This window comes from Notechis scutatus, chromosome 1 (assembly GCF_049901735.1).
Source record: "Notechis scutatus isolate UNSWTSFEM ecotype Mainland chromosome 1, rNotScu1.2, whole genome shotgun sequence".
In the NCBI taxonomy this organism is placed as follows: Eukaryota; Metazoa; Chordata; class Lepidosauria; order Squamata; family Elapidae; genus Notechis; species Notechis scutatus.
This window is the reverse complement of record NC_142009.1, coordinates 301,242,525-301,257,941: the sequence shown is the minus strand read 5'-3', so window position 1 is coordinate 301,257,941 and position 15,417 is coordinate 301,242,525. Positions and strand designations below refer to the sequence as shown.

General features: G+C 38.8%; 1 protein-coding gene across 2 annotated transcripts in view; it reads left to right on the top strand.

Moving 5' to 3' along the window:
* Window positions 1–495: 495 nt before the first annotated feature.
* The window catches only part of ITPK1 (inositol-tetrakisphosphate 1-kinase), a 136,326-nt gene continuing 121,404 nt past the window's right edge, over window positions 496–15,417 (top strand). The window contains exon 1 of one of the 2 annotated variants that reach the window (XM_087952092.1): window positions 496–1,350. In XM_087952092.1, coding sequence (XP_087808218.1) covers window positions 1,256–1,350 — 95 coding nt within the window. In that variant the 5' untranslated portion in view covers window positions 496–1,255. The remainder of the gene's footprint in view (window positions 1,351–15,417) is intronic. The other variant, XM_087952091.1, reaches the window with a different exon arrangement.

Below are 15,417 nucleotides of genomic sequence, written 5' to 3'. Positions count from 1 at the left end.
CCTTTCTTCCCTCCCAAATAAAACCTTTTAATGGGTGATTCGCGGAACAGCTGCCTCACGCCTTTAGCACTCCAAGCCCAGGAAGCAGTGCGGGTGTTTTGTTTTTTTTGCTTTTGCTATTATTATTAAAGGCTCTAATTTCCTTCACGCGGGAGTTCATCTAAGGGGCTCGCTTCCGAGTAAGCCAGCAGCCACGCTATCAGCTCGCCGAAATCAACAACCTCGCTCCCCGCAGCCTCCAAAACCCGGCAGGCGAACTTCGATTACCCCCCACCCCCAACCCAGCCAGCCCACTCCATTCCCCGCGGAGGCTACAGTAAGAGCCGCCGCTCCTGCGCAGGGAGAGGGAAAGGCGGCGGTGCCTTCCGCGGGCAAGCGCCTCCGCACGCGGGTGCCATAGCAGCGGCGGCGGCGGCGAGGAGGGTGTGTTCTTGAGCCCCCTCCCCTCGGTGTCGGAGGTGGAGAGAGGAGGAGACCGGCGGCGGAGGCGGGAGGAGGAGGAAGTAGAGGAGGCAGAGAATAGCGGGCAAATGGAGCTCTGAAAGGCTGCGAGAGCTCCAGAGGAAGGAGCTGCTTCGATTCGCCCCTTTCGTCGCCCAACCCAGCCCGGCCCAACCCAGCCGGGGCTCTGGCTTATAAACTCTGAAGTGCCGCCGCCTCCGCCTCAAACGGCGGTTCCCCCCCCCTCAAAAAAGCCCAGCCGCGCCGTCGCTACCCTCCTATCTATTCCCTCACCCGGGCCGGGAGGAAAGAGAAAGCTCTCCCTCCGCCGGAGGCACCTTCCCGCCGGCTCGGAACCTTTCCGGATTCGCCGAGCCTCTCGGAGGGCCTGCAGAAAAGGGTTGCACCGAACTTGCTGCTGCTGCTGCTCGCTCGACCGCCCTCCGCTCGCTCCTTTTTGCCTGCCCGCCTCGGCCATGCCCGTCGGTGGCGTGAGGAAGTTTCCTGATGGCTGCTGAGAGGTTCCTCTTCTCTTCCATCCCTACCTCTCCGCTCCGGCCGAGCCTTGCGGTGCTTTCCCCTCAAAGCCGCCTCTGGGTGAAATGCTGAAGAGCTGGGCCCCCTCGTCGCCTTTTCCCTAGTTCCAGGCTTTTTGTTTTGGTTGGTTGTTTTTTTTGGAAACCGAAAACGGGCGTCCTCTTAACGGCCGCAATTACTTCGGAGTAAGGTGTCGGCATCCTTGGCGAGAGGGAGAATCCTTCCCAGTTTTTCTCTTTTCAGAAGAAGGGCATGCTCTGCTGAAGGGGGCAACAAGATGCAGACCTTCTTGAAAGGGAAAAGGGTCGGTTATTGGCTGAGCGAGAAGAAAATCAAGAAGCTCAATTTCCAAGCCTTTGCAGATCTTTGCAGGTAAGGATTGGCAATCTTAGATTAGTTGGTTGGGGGAGGGTATGTGGGGTTGTTTGGGTGAGAACTCACTGCCCTTCCTCCAGGGCTCCGGGGAAAGTTGGTATTCCAGTTGTTTCTGTCTTGGATAAATACTGTACTTAATTATCTATTTAACACATTTGGATGCCACCTAGTTATGAGACTCAAAAAAAAAGAGGAGGATACCTGCCTTTTCTAACTATCAAGACTAAGGTGTGCATAAATTCCACCTGGGTTGAACTTCCATAATCCCCAGCCAGCATAGTTTTGAAGCAGGTTGGCTGGAGAACTTAATGATTGTCACTTGGGGCATTCAGCTGTGTGAAAAATGCCAGATTATTAAGAAAAGATCCAGGGAGAATGTGAAAAACTTTCAGTTTTCATTGGTTTCACTTGATGGAACTAACAGATTGGCTCCTCCACTTAAGTCCATGATTGAGTCCACAATTTGTGTTGCCAAGTGAAACATTAGTTAAGTGAATTTTGTCCCGTTTTATATAATCTTTCTTGATACAATTGTTAAGTGGATCCACTACAGTTGTGAAGTTAATATGGTTGAACCTGGCTTCCTCATTGACTTTGCTTGTCAGAAGGCTGCAAAAGGTGATAACGTTGCCCTGAGACACTACAACCCTCATAAATATGAGTCATTTGCTGTGCAACCAAATTTTAATCATATGACTGTGGGGATGTAACTGTCGTAAGTGTGAAAAACAGTCGTCTTTTTTTCAGCACTGTTGTAACTTTGAACAGCCATTAAATTGTAAGTAGAGGACTACCTGCATAAGGTGAAGCTTTAGGAGTGATGTAAAGTGCATTGTAGGCAGTGCATGTTTGAAATAACATACTGAAGAAAGTTATAGCCACCTTTTTTCTTTGATGTTTGTGAATTTTCTTTGCCACATTTAAATACTATCATATATAAATTGATCCATAAAAACAGGTTCCTTCATTTTGAAAGACTCAGTAAACAAACTGGAAAATTAGGCTTCCCATAATACTGTTTTTGAAGAAACATTGTACAATTGTGTACACATATCTCCCTCAGTTTCCCTTTTTCTTTTCAAAAATACCTTGCATCCTTTCAGTGTTATTTTTTTCCCCTTCTAAGTGCAGTACTAAATTCATATGCTAAGATAGGCCTAAAGATTAGCATTCTTTTTTTTTTCCAATTAAGTACTACAACACTCAAAAGCCATGCTCCTACCAATCCTCCCTCTGGCTCTGCTAGGCTATTTTGAGTTCAAGCTTTCAGACCTTGTTAATTATAAAACTAAGAAATATTTTTGTTTCTGGTTGGGACTTAATATAATGATTCTTACTGGTAACTGGATGAATGAGCTAGTTGTTTTGCTATATGGCAAAAGCTATTGAGGTTTTTCATATAACCATCCACTTACTGGTAGTAATGTTAACAGGATATATGGGGAATTTCTGAATGGTTTAAATAGGAAAGTCTGTAACTGTAAGTTTATTTATTACATTTCTGGACCTCCCATGTCATCTAAGTGACTAAGTACCAAGCAGTTACTAAACAAAGCTGGTATTATTTATGACATCCTATTACTGGTAGTTGGTGCTTTTTTCTAAAATTATCTTTCTTGATCAGCTAAATTCTGCAAATCAAAAATGTTAGTTTAAAACCAATAGCAAATGTACATTTACTACAGATAATAACTGAGGCTTTATGGATTTTATGCAGACATAGCTTTGATTGTTAGTACTTCCAGATATGGTTATTTGTATAAACAAAAATAAAACCTATTCTAAATCTAACGAATGGTTTTTGGCTATAAATGTTGTAGTTGAATTCTTAATTGTTTGTTTAATAGGGAAAGTAAAGGAAGAGACAAACATCCTTCCAGCTTGTTAATCTCCCTAAAATATTGGACTATATCACCCATTAGCTTAAAAATGGGACTGAAAATGTGCTTATCTCTGTTTCATGCTTCAAACTGGAAGAAACAAGAACAAGCTAGAAGGTTGGGTTTGGGGCCTATTACTGTGTATTAATGTCATGGATGAGGAACTGAAATGTATGCTTATAAAATTTGCAGATTACTAGAAATGGGATAGTATAATTACCCTAGAAAATAACAAAGTTAAAAACAATTTGAAGAAATTAACTGAAAATAACATTACATTTGCCTTTGTTAAATCTTAGAACTTTTTGTTTATGGAGAAGAGAGGGAAATTAATACACAATTAGAATATCAGCAACAGAATTTATAGAAAAGAGCTTGAAATTATAATTGATTTTAAGTTGAATACTGAGATAAAAAGGCGTACTTGACACTAGACTGCAAAATATACTTCCAATTAATAGAAAATATTTTACTCTGTTGATCAGATATCACCTAGAATACTATGTTCAATTTTGGGCAAAACACTTTTAAGAAGATTGAAATTAATCTGAATAGATTAAGGTCAGTAGGAAGGTTGCAGAAACTGTGTGTGTGTAACTTTAAGAAGAGAAGTTTGAGGGAGGTTGTTAGACAAATAGTCTAGCTAAAGGAAAAAAAATACATGAAAGGTTCAAACTCCTCCTTTGTCATCCCAGTAGATGGACTAGTAATCTGTAGGAAGGCAGAAATTTTTTTTTTTTAAAAAAAAATTAGAAAATACTTCTTAATAAAGCAGTTGAATAGGGCAATTAGTTTAATAAATGATGGACTTTTATTCATAGGAGATACTGAAATAGAATCTCTGTGTGCTTTAATTTGAACTCCAATTTTTTTTTGTAAGTACAGTATTTAGTTCAGATAGCCTCATGCCTTCTCAGTGGTACTATTCCTAAGACTCTTCTAAAAAATGTCTATTAAAGCGTGGATTTACACTGAAAACAAAATAAAATTTAGTTTCCCTACATCTTTGTTTTCCTTTAATATTCCTTTGCCAACCAGTTATACTACCAAATTTTCCTTTTGATTTATTAAATAATATTAGCGTGATATTTTGCAACATCTTGTTTTTTTCTCTTTAGTTATGCTGTAGATCACATTTCTCAGCCTTAGACAACTTTAAGATGTGTGAACTTCAACTCCCATAGTTCCCCAGTCAGCATGCTGGCTAGAGAATTCTGGGAGTTGAAGTCCACACATTTTAAAGTTGTCAGGATTGAAAAATAGTTTGATAATGTCACAATTATTGTATATCTTAGTGCTTTAAAAAAATTCTCTGTGTGAACTTTCTGTTTTTTGGGAAAAAGCTCTTTTTTCTGATTGTTTCCTTGCACTGGTTGTGGTAGTGTCTAAGACAGAGGTGGTATTCAGCAGGTTCTGACCAGTTCCGGAAAACCGGTAGCGGAAATTTTGAGTAGTTCAGAGAACCAGCAAATACCACCTCTGACTGGAGATTTTACAGTATCCTTCCCCTGTCATGCCCACCAAGCCATGCCCACAGAACCGGTAGTAAAAATATTTGAATCCCACCACTGGTCTAAGACCTGTAAAATGTAACTACACTGAACTTCCCTGTTAATATTCCACTTATATATAGATTTAAATTTGGCAGCACTCACTAGATTAGTGATGGCACATCTTTTGGGTTTGACACGTCAAAAATTCAGAAAATACCAAACTTGACTTTGGTCCCCCCTCTCTCTCTCTCTCTCTCTCTCTCTCTCTCTCTCTCTCTCTCTCTCTCTCTCACACACACACACACACACACACACACACACACACACACACGGGTCCTCTGAACAGAAACAATTCTCTATCTTCCCACTTTCCATGCCACTCTGAACAGCATCAGTTGGTAAAGCCAAGGTTAGGTCTGAATCTTGACTTTCACTCTATTTATCACCACTACCACTGAAAAAGGCCACTTTGTGCTATATCCCAAGGCATGATTGTCCAATGGCCTAGTGTAGCCCAGGATCTGGGCACAATGCTTATGTTCAGGTGGTGTCCTCTTTCTGTTAATAGATCTCTGTGGTCTACCCAAGGCTCTGCCCCAGGTTGCACAAGACCTTTGTTCTTGAAGCAGCTACAGAGAATGCTTTTCCATGACCTCTGCGGCCTCCAAAACCTATTGAAAAGCACACCCTGTTCTCTGATTTTTCTGAAACTCCAGAGGTCAGGAGAGAGCACACCACTCTTGTATGACTTCCAGAAGGTCCACAGACTGCACAAGAGCAAACCCATTTGTGTGGCTTCTGCAAATTACGTAGGAATGGGGTGTGATTTTGAGAATAGCTATATAGCCAAAAATAGTTGAGAATAATAGAACATAAAATGTATGTTTAAAACACAAAAGTGAAAAAAGGGGATTTTCTGTCTTTTTTTATGATATTTGAGCAATGGGAAGCCAATAGTGGATAAATTTGAAAGAATCCCTTTTTAAATGAAGTATTTTAATTAATTGTAACTATAAAGATGATAATTTTAAAGAAATGTTTAGAGTTTTAAAAAGCACAAAATTAGAAGCAAATTTTTTTCCTTTATGGCTGTTGGTCAAAGAATTTAAAATAATTTTGCTATTATAGATGACAGTGCAGAAAATCTAGTAAGTACAAATTAAAATACATATTATTTCTCACAACAGGAAAAAATGGCGGGGGGGGGGAAATGGATCTGGTTGAGATGGCAATGTAAATTGTTTTAAAGATTTTATTTGGTCCTGTTTCCATTGGAAAATTGTTTCTGGTTTTTATGCTCGAAATAATAAAAAACGTAGGCTTTCAATTGAATAATTGCATAGCTCCGTGATGGCGAACCTATGGCACACGTGCCACAGGTGGCACGCAGAGCCATTTCTGCTGGCATGCGAGCTGCAGGCAGACTTACCTCACTGCGCATGTGCGTGCCTCACAGCTGATTTTCGGCCTGTTTTGAGGCCTTTTTCGGCCTCCCAACGGCTTGAGGAAGGCTTCTTCAGGCTTCTACAAGCTTTATAGGCCGAAATCTAGCCCCGTTTCGTCACTTCTGGTTTTTCGGAAAAACCGAAAAAGGTCTCATACTGGCCAAAAATCAGCTGTGAGGCTCAGTGCAGGTAAGAGGGCAGCGGGGGTGGGGGTGGGGTGGGATTGCACGCGCATGTGTAGGGGTTATGGGGAGGCACGCATTGCCTTCTGGGTGCTGGCACGCGAGCACGAGCATGCAAGCACATGCACAGTTTTTGGCACAGGAGCCCCAAAAGGTTAGCCACCACTGGTATAGCTATAGGAATGGCTTGTAATAACTAAATGGAATCCAAAAAGTGGAGACTATAATAGTATTTCACTGTTTTGGAAAGAGTTGAAAATCAATGCACCCCCCACCTTTTTAAAAATTATCTTACATCTCTTTTAATCTTTATTTTCATTGTATTTTATATTATAATAAACCTTAATAAAAATCCAAATAGTTGTTGGGTGTTGATGAATGCTGGTGTGTCACACAAAATCCAATTCTGTGAACCTTTTCAAGATGGTCACATGATTGGTTTATACCTAGAAAAAATTAAATAATGAACTCTTATTGCCTCTTCTTTCTTTTGATGGTATCAGTGCTTTTGAAAATAAAAGTTAAAATAAACTCATTGTACATATTTAATAAGTATGTGGTTAGTTACTCATTATGTACTTCAATGGGGGTGCAACGGCTCAGCAGTTAAAGATTCTGAGCTTGTCACAGCCAGCCTGGGTTCAAGACACGAGCGCTATGAGACAGGTGAGCTCCCGTTACTTGCCCCAGCTTCTGCCCACCTAGCAGTTCAAAAGCATGCAAATGCAAGTAGATAAATAGGTATTACTTTGGTGGGAAGGTAACAGTGTTCCATGCGCCTTGGCCACATAACCACAGAAACGTCTTCAGACAACTCTGGCTCCCTTGGCTAAGAAATGGAGATGTGTACTGCCTCCTAGAGTCAAACACAACTGGACAGGGGAAACTTTTTCCTTTACCATACTTCAAGAATTGGAAGCAGGACAGTAATAAGGTGGTATTTCATATATTTCTGCCTTCCACTGGAACAAACAGGAAGATAGTTGCTGAATCTGTGATTTTTTTCCTTATAGATGAGGTAGGGTAATTGTTTCCTGGAGAATGAATTTAATCCACACCTCCATTTTTTAAAAAATAAATAGGGCATCTAATTTAAGTTAAATTTAATTAAACACTGTTAGTATTGAGCATAGACCAGGGCTGTCAAACTGGATTTCTTGGAGGGCCAGATCAGCATTGTAGTTGTCGTCCGTGGGGGGGGGGGGCAGGAAGAGACAGGATGGATGCTTGCTGCAGTACTCTGCTGGGCAAAATGGGTTGGGGGGCACCTGAGGCCCCCCATGTCCCATTTTGGCTGGCAGGGTGCTGCAGAAGGTGTCCAGGCTAAAAATGGGCCAAATGGGGGTTGCCTACTCCCCTATGTCACTAGCAGAGGCACTGTGGGCCAGTCTTCTATTTCCAGCCCGGCCCTGCTGGCTGTATCTAAGCACCCTGCAGGCTGTACCTAAGCACCCCGTGGCCCACATCTGACCCGTGGGCCTTGAGTTTGACACCCCTGGCATAGACCATTAGATATACTAGCATAAGAGATGATCCAAATATAAAATATGTTTATGTTGGGACATTAATCACCTATTTAAAAAGTAATGAAATATATTGTACATCTTCCAGGAACTTTGATAAACTAAGAATTGTAGAGTTTTAATAGTTCTTTGTTAGATCTTTGCCTAGTGCCAACTAAAAGTTTACTTTAGATTCCAAAGTTAATATTAAGCACATTTAATGACACGCTGCTTTGTAATAATCAAATATTTTCAGTAGAAGGGATAACCAACTATTCTAATAAAGTTTTAAAATCCTGAGAAATCTAGGTTTTAATTTGATTTGTTCAATGTTTGTATTAAAACCAGAAATGAATTCTATTAAATATTGTTTGTATCTTGATTAGCTAAGCTTTATTTAAAGCACTAAGATAATAATATGTAATGTTTTCTAGTCAGGAAAATTTTTGTATTAGAGCTCTTTTCACTGTCTTAGATGGTCTTATGTGGTTGGTTGTCTCTTCATTTAACTCATGACAACCGTGATTTTCTTTCCATTCATTTTCTCATTTTTCTCCTCAAGCTACTTTATGCATTCTGTGATTTCTGTATGCGTATGTGTCGTTCTAATTGACCTGAATATTTAAACAGATAAACAGAATTGGGGAAGGAAGATTGTTGCTTGAGTTACCTCTAGAATATAGACTTTGCCATATTCATTCATTATTGCATATTTTCTAAATAGAAGCAACAACATAATTGGAATGCAAGGTGGCATTGCAAAAGAGAATCTGTATATGTAGGGAAGCTAATTCTTTTGTTATCTGCAAATCTTCTCCTAAAATGCTTACCTAAGCTGTTCCTTTTTTTCCCATTGAACGTCACCTATTCCTGCCTGTCTCTTCACACAGAAACATTCCGAGTAGGCAAATTCATAGATGATACTTGGATTACTGTTCGACAGAAACACAAAGAAAACTTTGGTCAAGAAATAAGTTTTTGGACTTCTTTTTTGCCACTGGGAAAAAGGCAAGAGAGTTCAATGAAAGCTATTGAAAGTCATTTCATAAACACCAGCTTAAGTGAACCTGAAGGGAGGAGGAGTGAGCAGAAAAGAAACTCAAGATTGCCTTGCCTTGATTTTCTTTGATATAAGACAGGAGAGGGAATCTCCAATCATACTTTTAAGATTCTATTATTTTTCCTTATAATATTCTAGTAGTCCTTGTGGAGGCATTGGGAGGCCTGGGGCAGGCAGGCCTGGGCCTATGCTAGGTCTCCCAGGGCCTTCTTCACCTTGAGGTACCCTGTGCTTGGCTTAATGACTTGTGTGTTTAGCGGCCTCATCAGGGAGAGCAGCAAGCGTGCATTGTCAAAGCAAGGCCATCTTACTTAGCAGCAGTCATGACCCATAATGAACAGGCTCCATTGCAGTCCTATGACGAGGACTACCTATACACGTGTGATTTGTACATTATGCCAGGCCTTGAAATGCCATTTTTAAAGTTTTGGTGTAAAATGTTGCATGACCCCAATCTGTTCTTATTTATTCGTTAAATATTTCAATTAGCCGTGGCCTCATACGTTTCTCATTTAGTACCTTTTAAGCTAATATAAATATTAAATTATTATAAAGATAGTGAGCAATATTTCATGTAAGAAAGAAAATACAAAAGTGCTGTTGATTCTTGTAGCCCTTCTTTATTTAACAGACATTTTATAGTATGTGGAGCTCTCTTGGACTATGAGAAAATAAATTTGCCCTAACAAAACATTACTTACATTTTACCATGTTTTAGTCTTACCAAGGACAGAACAACAATAAAAATTAATTGAAAGACAATTATTCTTGTTACACCAGTTTTTGAAAAGGATTCCCCCCCCATTTTTTGTATAATTTTGAGGCACTATAAGTAGGAAATATTTTGCAGAAATAGTGCATATTTTAAGGACAGTCTCTGGGGTACTAAAGTATGTCACTTATAGAATGACAGAATAGCTCCTGCTGCAGAGAAAGTGGACCATAAATTTTGTTCTTGATTGCCACAGTTTTTTTACAAGTCCATATGGAAGATGACCTGCAATTATGATTTGACTGAACTGCATTTTTAATGCAGTGTTTGATAAGTAAATTGAATAGAATTGTACTTGATTTTTTTTTGTTCCCCTTAACACTTAACATGAAAAAGCCTAAAAAGTAATGCTTGTATATGCAAGAAAGCTTGTATTCTGCCAGTATCTCCTGATACTATTGATTGATGAGTGGAAACTAAATGTTTCTTACTTGTCATTAAAAGGACATAGGAAAGTAGTATGTCTGATACTACTGATTATTTTGCATGGACATCAAGTTGATAATTGCTCTGTTAGCAGAAACATGCCAGAACTATGTGGTAAAACACATATTAAAAGTGCCAAGGTCAACTTATGTCATTGGTCAGGAATGGCTCCTGTCTGAAAATCTAGGAAATTTGCTAATCTGTGCATAAGCACTTTAGGATTGCCTGTATATTAACTTTCTGAAAAGAATTGATAAGGGAGAAAATCCTATAACTTTTATGTCCCATAAATCTTTGGCTTGGTTCACACATACAAACATGATTTGTTTGTTTATGGTTTAATATACTTGCTTGGCAATGTGGTTGGTAGTAGTTAATGGTTTAGCATGCTATGCACACTCATTAGGTTGTGGTTTATTCTGAAAAACATGGATAAACAGTGGCTAAAGTGACGCATACCAGTTTTATGTCTTTATGAAACCTCAGTAACTAGTAACTGCTTCTTATGAAAATGACAAGCAGTTGCCCTTTGGGATAGCTTCACTAAGAATGAAGAAAATTGGGTGAGACTAATTATTTAGCTAGTCCTACAGCTGTCATACAGACAAGGGGTTCGTTAATCAAATTGACAGCTAGTTATACTTAGGATATTTTGTTTTTGAAATAATTTGACTTATTTTTTTATTCACATAGTTGGGCAGGGGAAATAGGTTGCTAGTTTTCTGTTTTGAAATAAAGTAGCTGAAGTTTGGTGTATTGTTTTAAATATTTTAATCTTTTCTACATAAATGAAAGGCAAATTTTATTCTTTTCAAAAGTGGAATCACAGTGCATCTTCAGATTTGTTGGAGTTCAATATAGTTCTTCACGGTTAATGACATTCTTATCCTTGAGAAGAATCCAAGATTGATTCTGTCATATCTAATATTGTCACTTATCAACATGCTGATGGTTGCTAGTAAATGATTTGCCCAATTATAAAATTATAAGAGAAACTATATTATGAAATATTTATTGATTATGTACCATATGACTGTGCCAAACTAATAATTTAGTTCCCCAAACTTATTTTTGTGCTTAGAATTTGATTTTTCAGAGTACGTCATCTTCAACACACCCAGAATAACTGGGGTTTCATGAAATGTATTTTGGGGCTGCAAATTCAGGTTTGGGGAAACATATCTATATACCATACGCTGTTGTAGTATTCAGTGGCCAAAATTCCCAAAGCAAGGAAAAGTAGCACCAGCAGCTCCTTTTGGAGATATTGCTTATATTGAGTCGTATGCCAGCCTGGAAGGATGAGTCATTTACAGCCCTCTCTGAGCTGTTTACAGAGTCAGCATTTTGCCCCCAACAATCTGGGTTCTCATTTTACTGACCTCGGAAGGATGGAAGGCTGAGGCAACCTTGAGCCAGTGAGAATTGAACTGCAGAACTGTTGGCAGTCAACAGAATTAGTCTGCAGTAATATCTTAGTCATTCAACGGTTCGAATCCCTAGCACCACGTAACGGAGTACGCTCCTGTTACTTGTCCCAGCTTCTGCCAACCTAGCAGTTCAAAAGCATGTAAAAATACAAGTAGAAAAATAGAGACCACTTTGGTGGGAAGGTAACAGCGTTCCGTGTGCCTTCAGCATTTAGTCATGGCCACATGACCATGGAGATGTCTTTGGACAGCGCTGGTTCTTCGGCTTTATAACGGACATGAGCACCACCCTCTAGAGCCAGAAACGACTAGCATGTATCTGCGAGGAGAACTTTTACCTTTACCTAATATATTAGCTAGAATTCAACTTGTTCTCTAAATTTTTGTTGGACCATTGGCCCCTATTAACTCTTGTGGGTAGGTGGAGTATTGATCTTAGATAATAGCTCTTTTCTCATTTCTTTCTGAGAAATAATCTCTTTAAGAACCCGATATTTCTCTTGCAGCATATGTCCATTGATCTGTGTAGATAGGTCAAAAAAATGTGTACCTGTTACTATTACATGGGTTCTATTGTATACTGAGAAACTTTGGGTTTATAAGAAGAGGATCTTTATTTAATACATTAAAAATATTAGATCATAGCAGTTACATATTTATCTTAAACTTTGTATCAGTTCTATAAGTAAAACAATTGTGCTTCCAGCAAGTGAAATAAATTTGCCAACACCCTAACCAATAGCTTCCATCCATTGAAGAAAATAAATAGTATTGTTATTCAATGGCATTAAATTGGTACATAGTTCTCTGTTTCCTATTAAGGACAAATTGACTACAATTTTAATGTCTCCATTCAGTCTTCCAGTGCCTACTACTGCATTGTGGTAACAGGAAGTTATGGCGCAAGCAAAACTTACTAACTTTGCACTCATTTGCTCATTGCTCTTTTCTGCTTACTCTGAAGCAGTTACTTCCTTATTAGCCTGTTGCCTTTAATGTACACAGTTGCACAAAGGGCATTGTTTCATGAGAGATCTGGCACATAACCCTTTTCCTGTAATATATTTTCTTCCTTAAAGTTAAAAAGTAACAGCCTAATATTATTTTATTGACTAACTCTCCCAGAGATACTTGTTATTACATAGAGACAATTGCCTTGTCTCTATGTTTTCCTTACCTCTGATAGATGCAGAGCATTCAGAGTATTTAATTTCATTTGTGCCAAGTTTGAAACTTGACAGCAGTAGGATACAAGAATAAATAATCCAAATTGAAAATAAGAGATAAGCAAACAGGTGTGTTAATTTCACGCTCTTGATTGCTTTCTTATGTTAACTTTCTGTTAAGTACCTAGACTCATTGGGGAGGGGGGAGTATAGAAACTGTCCAGGTTTATCAGCTAATTATTATGTTTTCCTAACTCATTAGATTAGAGAATATTGTGGGATCCAGCTCATTTTGTGCCTTGTACAGAATGGTGTCTGAATAAGAGTTCCAGTCATTTTGGTATGTGGATTGTAGCACATGAGATGAAGGAAGAACCAGGGAAAGGTAATATTGTATAAGAAACCATTGTGTAAGTTTATGTAGAAATTGTGCCCAACAGTGGACATTCAAAGCTCAACCATGTGTGCAGAGATCTACAATATTAAGATGTATGTTTTTACCTGTTCCTTTCTAGCATCTGCCTAGGGTTGAAGCCTGAATACCTTGTTTTCTCTCAGAAGTATTGATCATTTTTCTTCCATAATACAGGGAGTTTGCAAAGTTGGTGAGACTGTGGTTCCCTAAATTATAATTGAATTTGTGGAGCCCTCCATGAATAAATAATTGACTATTAGAAGACTTGATTCATATATTTAACTACCTGTTAAAACTTGCTCTGGCTTTATTTTCTATTTTGCCTGAATAAGCCAGTTGTAGGCTTGTCTAAGCAAATTGAGAGCAGGTGCTGATAGAAATACTTCTTTGCTTGGGCAAGATTGCATTTAAAAAAAAAAAAAGATTGTGATACCTTTCTAAACTGCTTGTTGCTCTAGATGTGGGAAAAGCCCACAGTTTCAGAACCTCTATCAACACAGAAATACTTAAGGTAAAATATCACTTACTGACATATCACATATAGTAATGAAATATGGCTACTATTCATTCAAATACTTACACAGAACTTTTATGTATCTATATGTATTTATACAAGCCTTGTACATTTTTGTTTACCTACCTACCTCCTCCCTTCCTTTTTCTTTTGTATTTAATAAAAGCAAAAATTAAAATAAGTTTTCCTTTCTGTCACACTGTTCCAGAAAAAATAAGCTATACAATAACTTCAATAATCATACAGAAGACATATGTTGCTGAATCTGTTTCTTATTTTCTCAAACCTGCTGTAGTATTTGGCAGATAGAAATGAAAGTTATGTTACTTATTTGCTTTGCTACAATCAGCATTTCTACTGTTGGCCTCTATGCTTTGTATATTCTAAGTTTGGAGGCCTCTAATTGACTCATAAGAATGCAACTAGGGCATTTATAGAGCTCTTAAGGAGTAATTAAATTAGAGTTATGGAGAGAGGACATGGTTCATTTTCTCCCACTATAATAATGAGAGAGTTTAATTTCCCTACCATATGTTAGAAGACACACTCTACTAAGGGTGAACTTTCCAGGAAATTACTGACTTCTTGTGTACTATTTTCTCCTTTAGAAAGTAAAGGAAGGCTAAAAGAATCAGCTACACTTATCTTGATGCTAATCAATAGGCAAGACTTTTTTGAAGAATTGGAAGTAACAACAACGTGGGAAAGAGACCATGTAATATTGAAGTTCTTGATTTTAAAGGAAACTAAGTCATATATATCTTGTCTTCAGAAAGTGGATTTTAATCAACTCAGCTCAATGTTAATCAAGATCCTATGGCTGAAAAATGTAATGGGAACAGGAAAAGTGGTCTTCATTTTTCTGGGAACTGATGCAAGAACGGCATAAAAATGGGGAACAGGTTGTGTCTGAGGCCTCCCTCAGTGTGGGATTCAAACTGGTTCTCTAACTGCCCTAATGACCGACTGGGTAGGCGTGGCTGGGTGGGCATGGCCAACTTAAGGGATGCTTCACCTTGCCCGGCCTCATGACTGTGGGGATGCTGCAACAGTCATAAGTGTGAAAAATGGTCATAAGTCACTTTTTTCAGTGCCACTGTAACTTTGAATGGTCACTAAATGATTACCTGTACAAAATACAAAAAGCTTCTTTGCTTGCAAAAAGCTGCCCTAAATACCAATCATTAGATTAGAAATGGGGGAATACACACTGAAGATCAATCCCAGCCATCATGGAAACCTAAACCATACTGTCCGAATATCTTCCTTTTCATCAGCAATACCTGCAACCCAGAGTTACAAATCAGGCAGGGTGCCAGAACACCTTGAGGAATTAAAATAGTTAAAATGCAACAGTAACTATCAGCAGCCAACTGTTGCTCATAAAGTGAAACCCTTTAGTAGAGAGTTCATTTAAGCTCTCCCGAAAGTGGGTAGGCACACTTGGGCTAAAAAATGCCAAGTTAAAGAGACAAATTAACAAAGTATATAGGGGACCCAGGTTCAAGTCTCTGCCCTCACAAGCTTGTCAGGATCACAACATTAGTACATGCCACAGATATCTGAATAAACTTCAAACCTGATGCCATGTTACTAAGCCTTATTATCAAGAGAGAAAACTAAAATGAATTGGACAGAGAATCCACACCCCTACCTCCTTTTAAAAAAAAATCTTACAATCAGTGAGCAATCATGTGTCTTGGCCACTCTGAAGCAATGCAAGAGACTACTGTTCCAAAGGTGCTTTTTCAAGGGGCAACTGGACTTTCTGGAAACCAA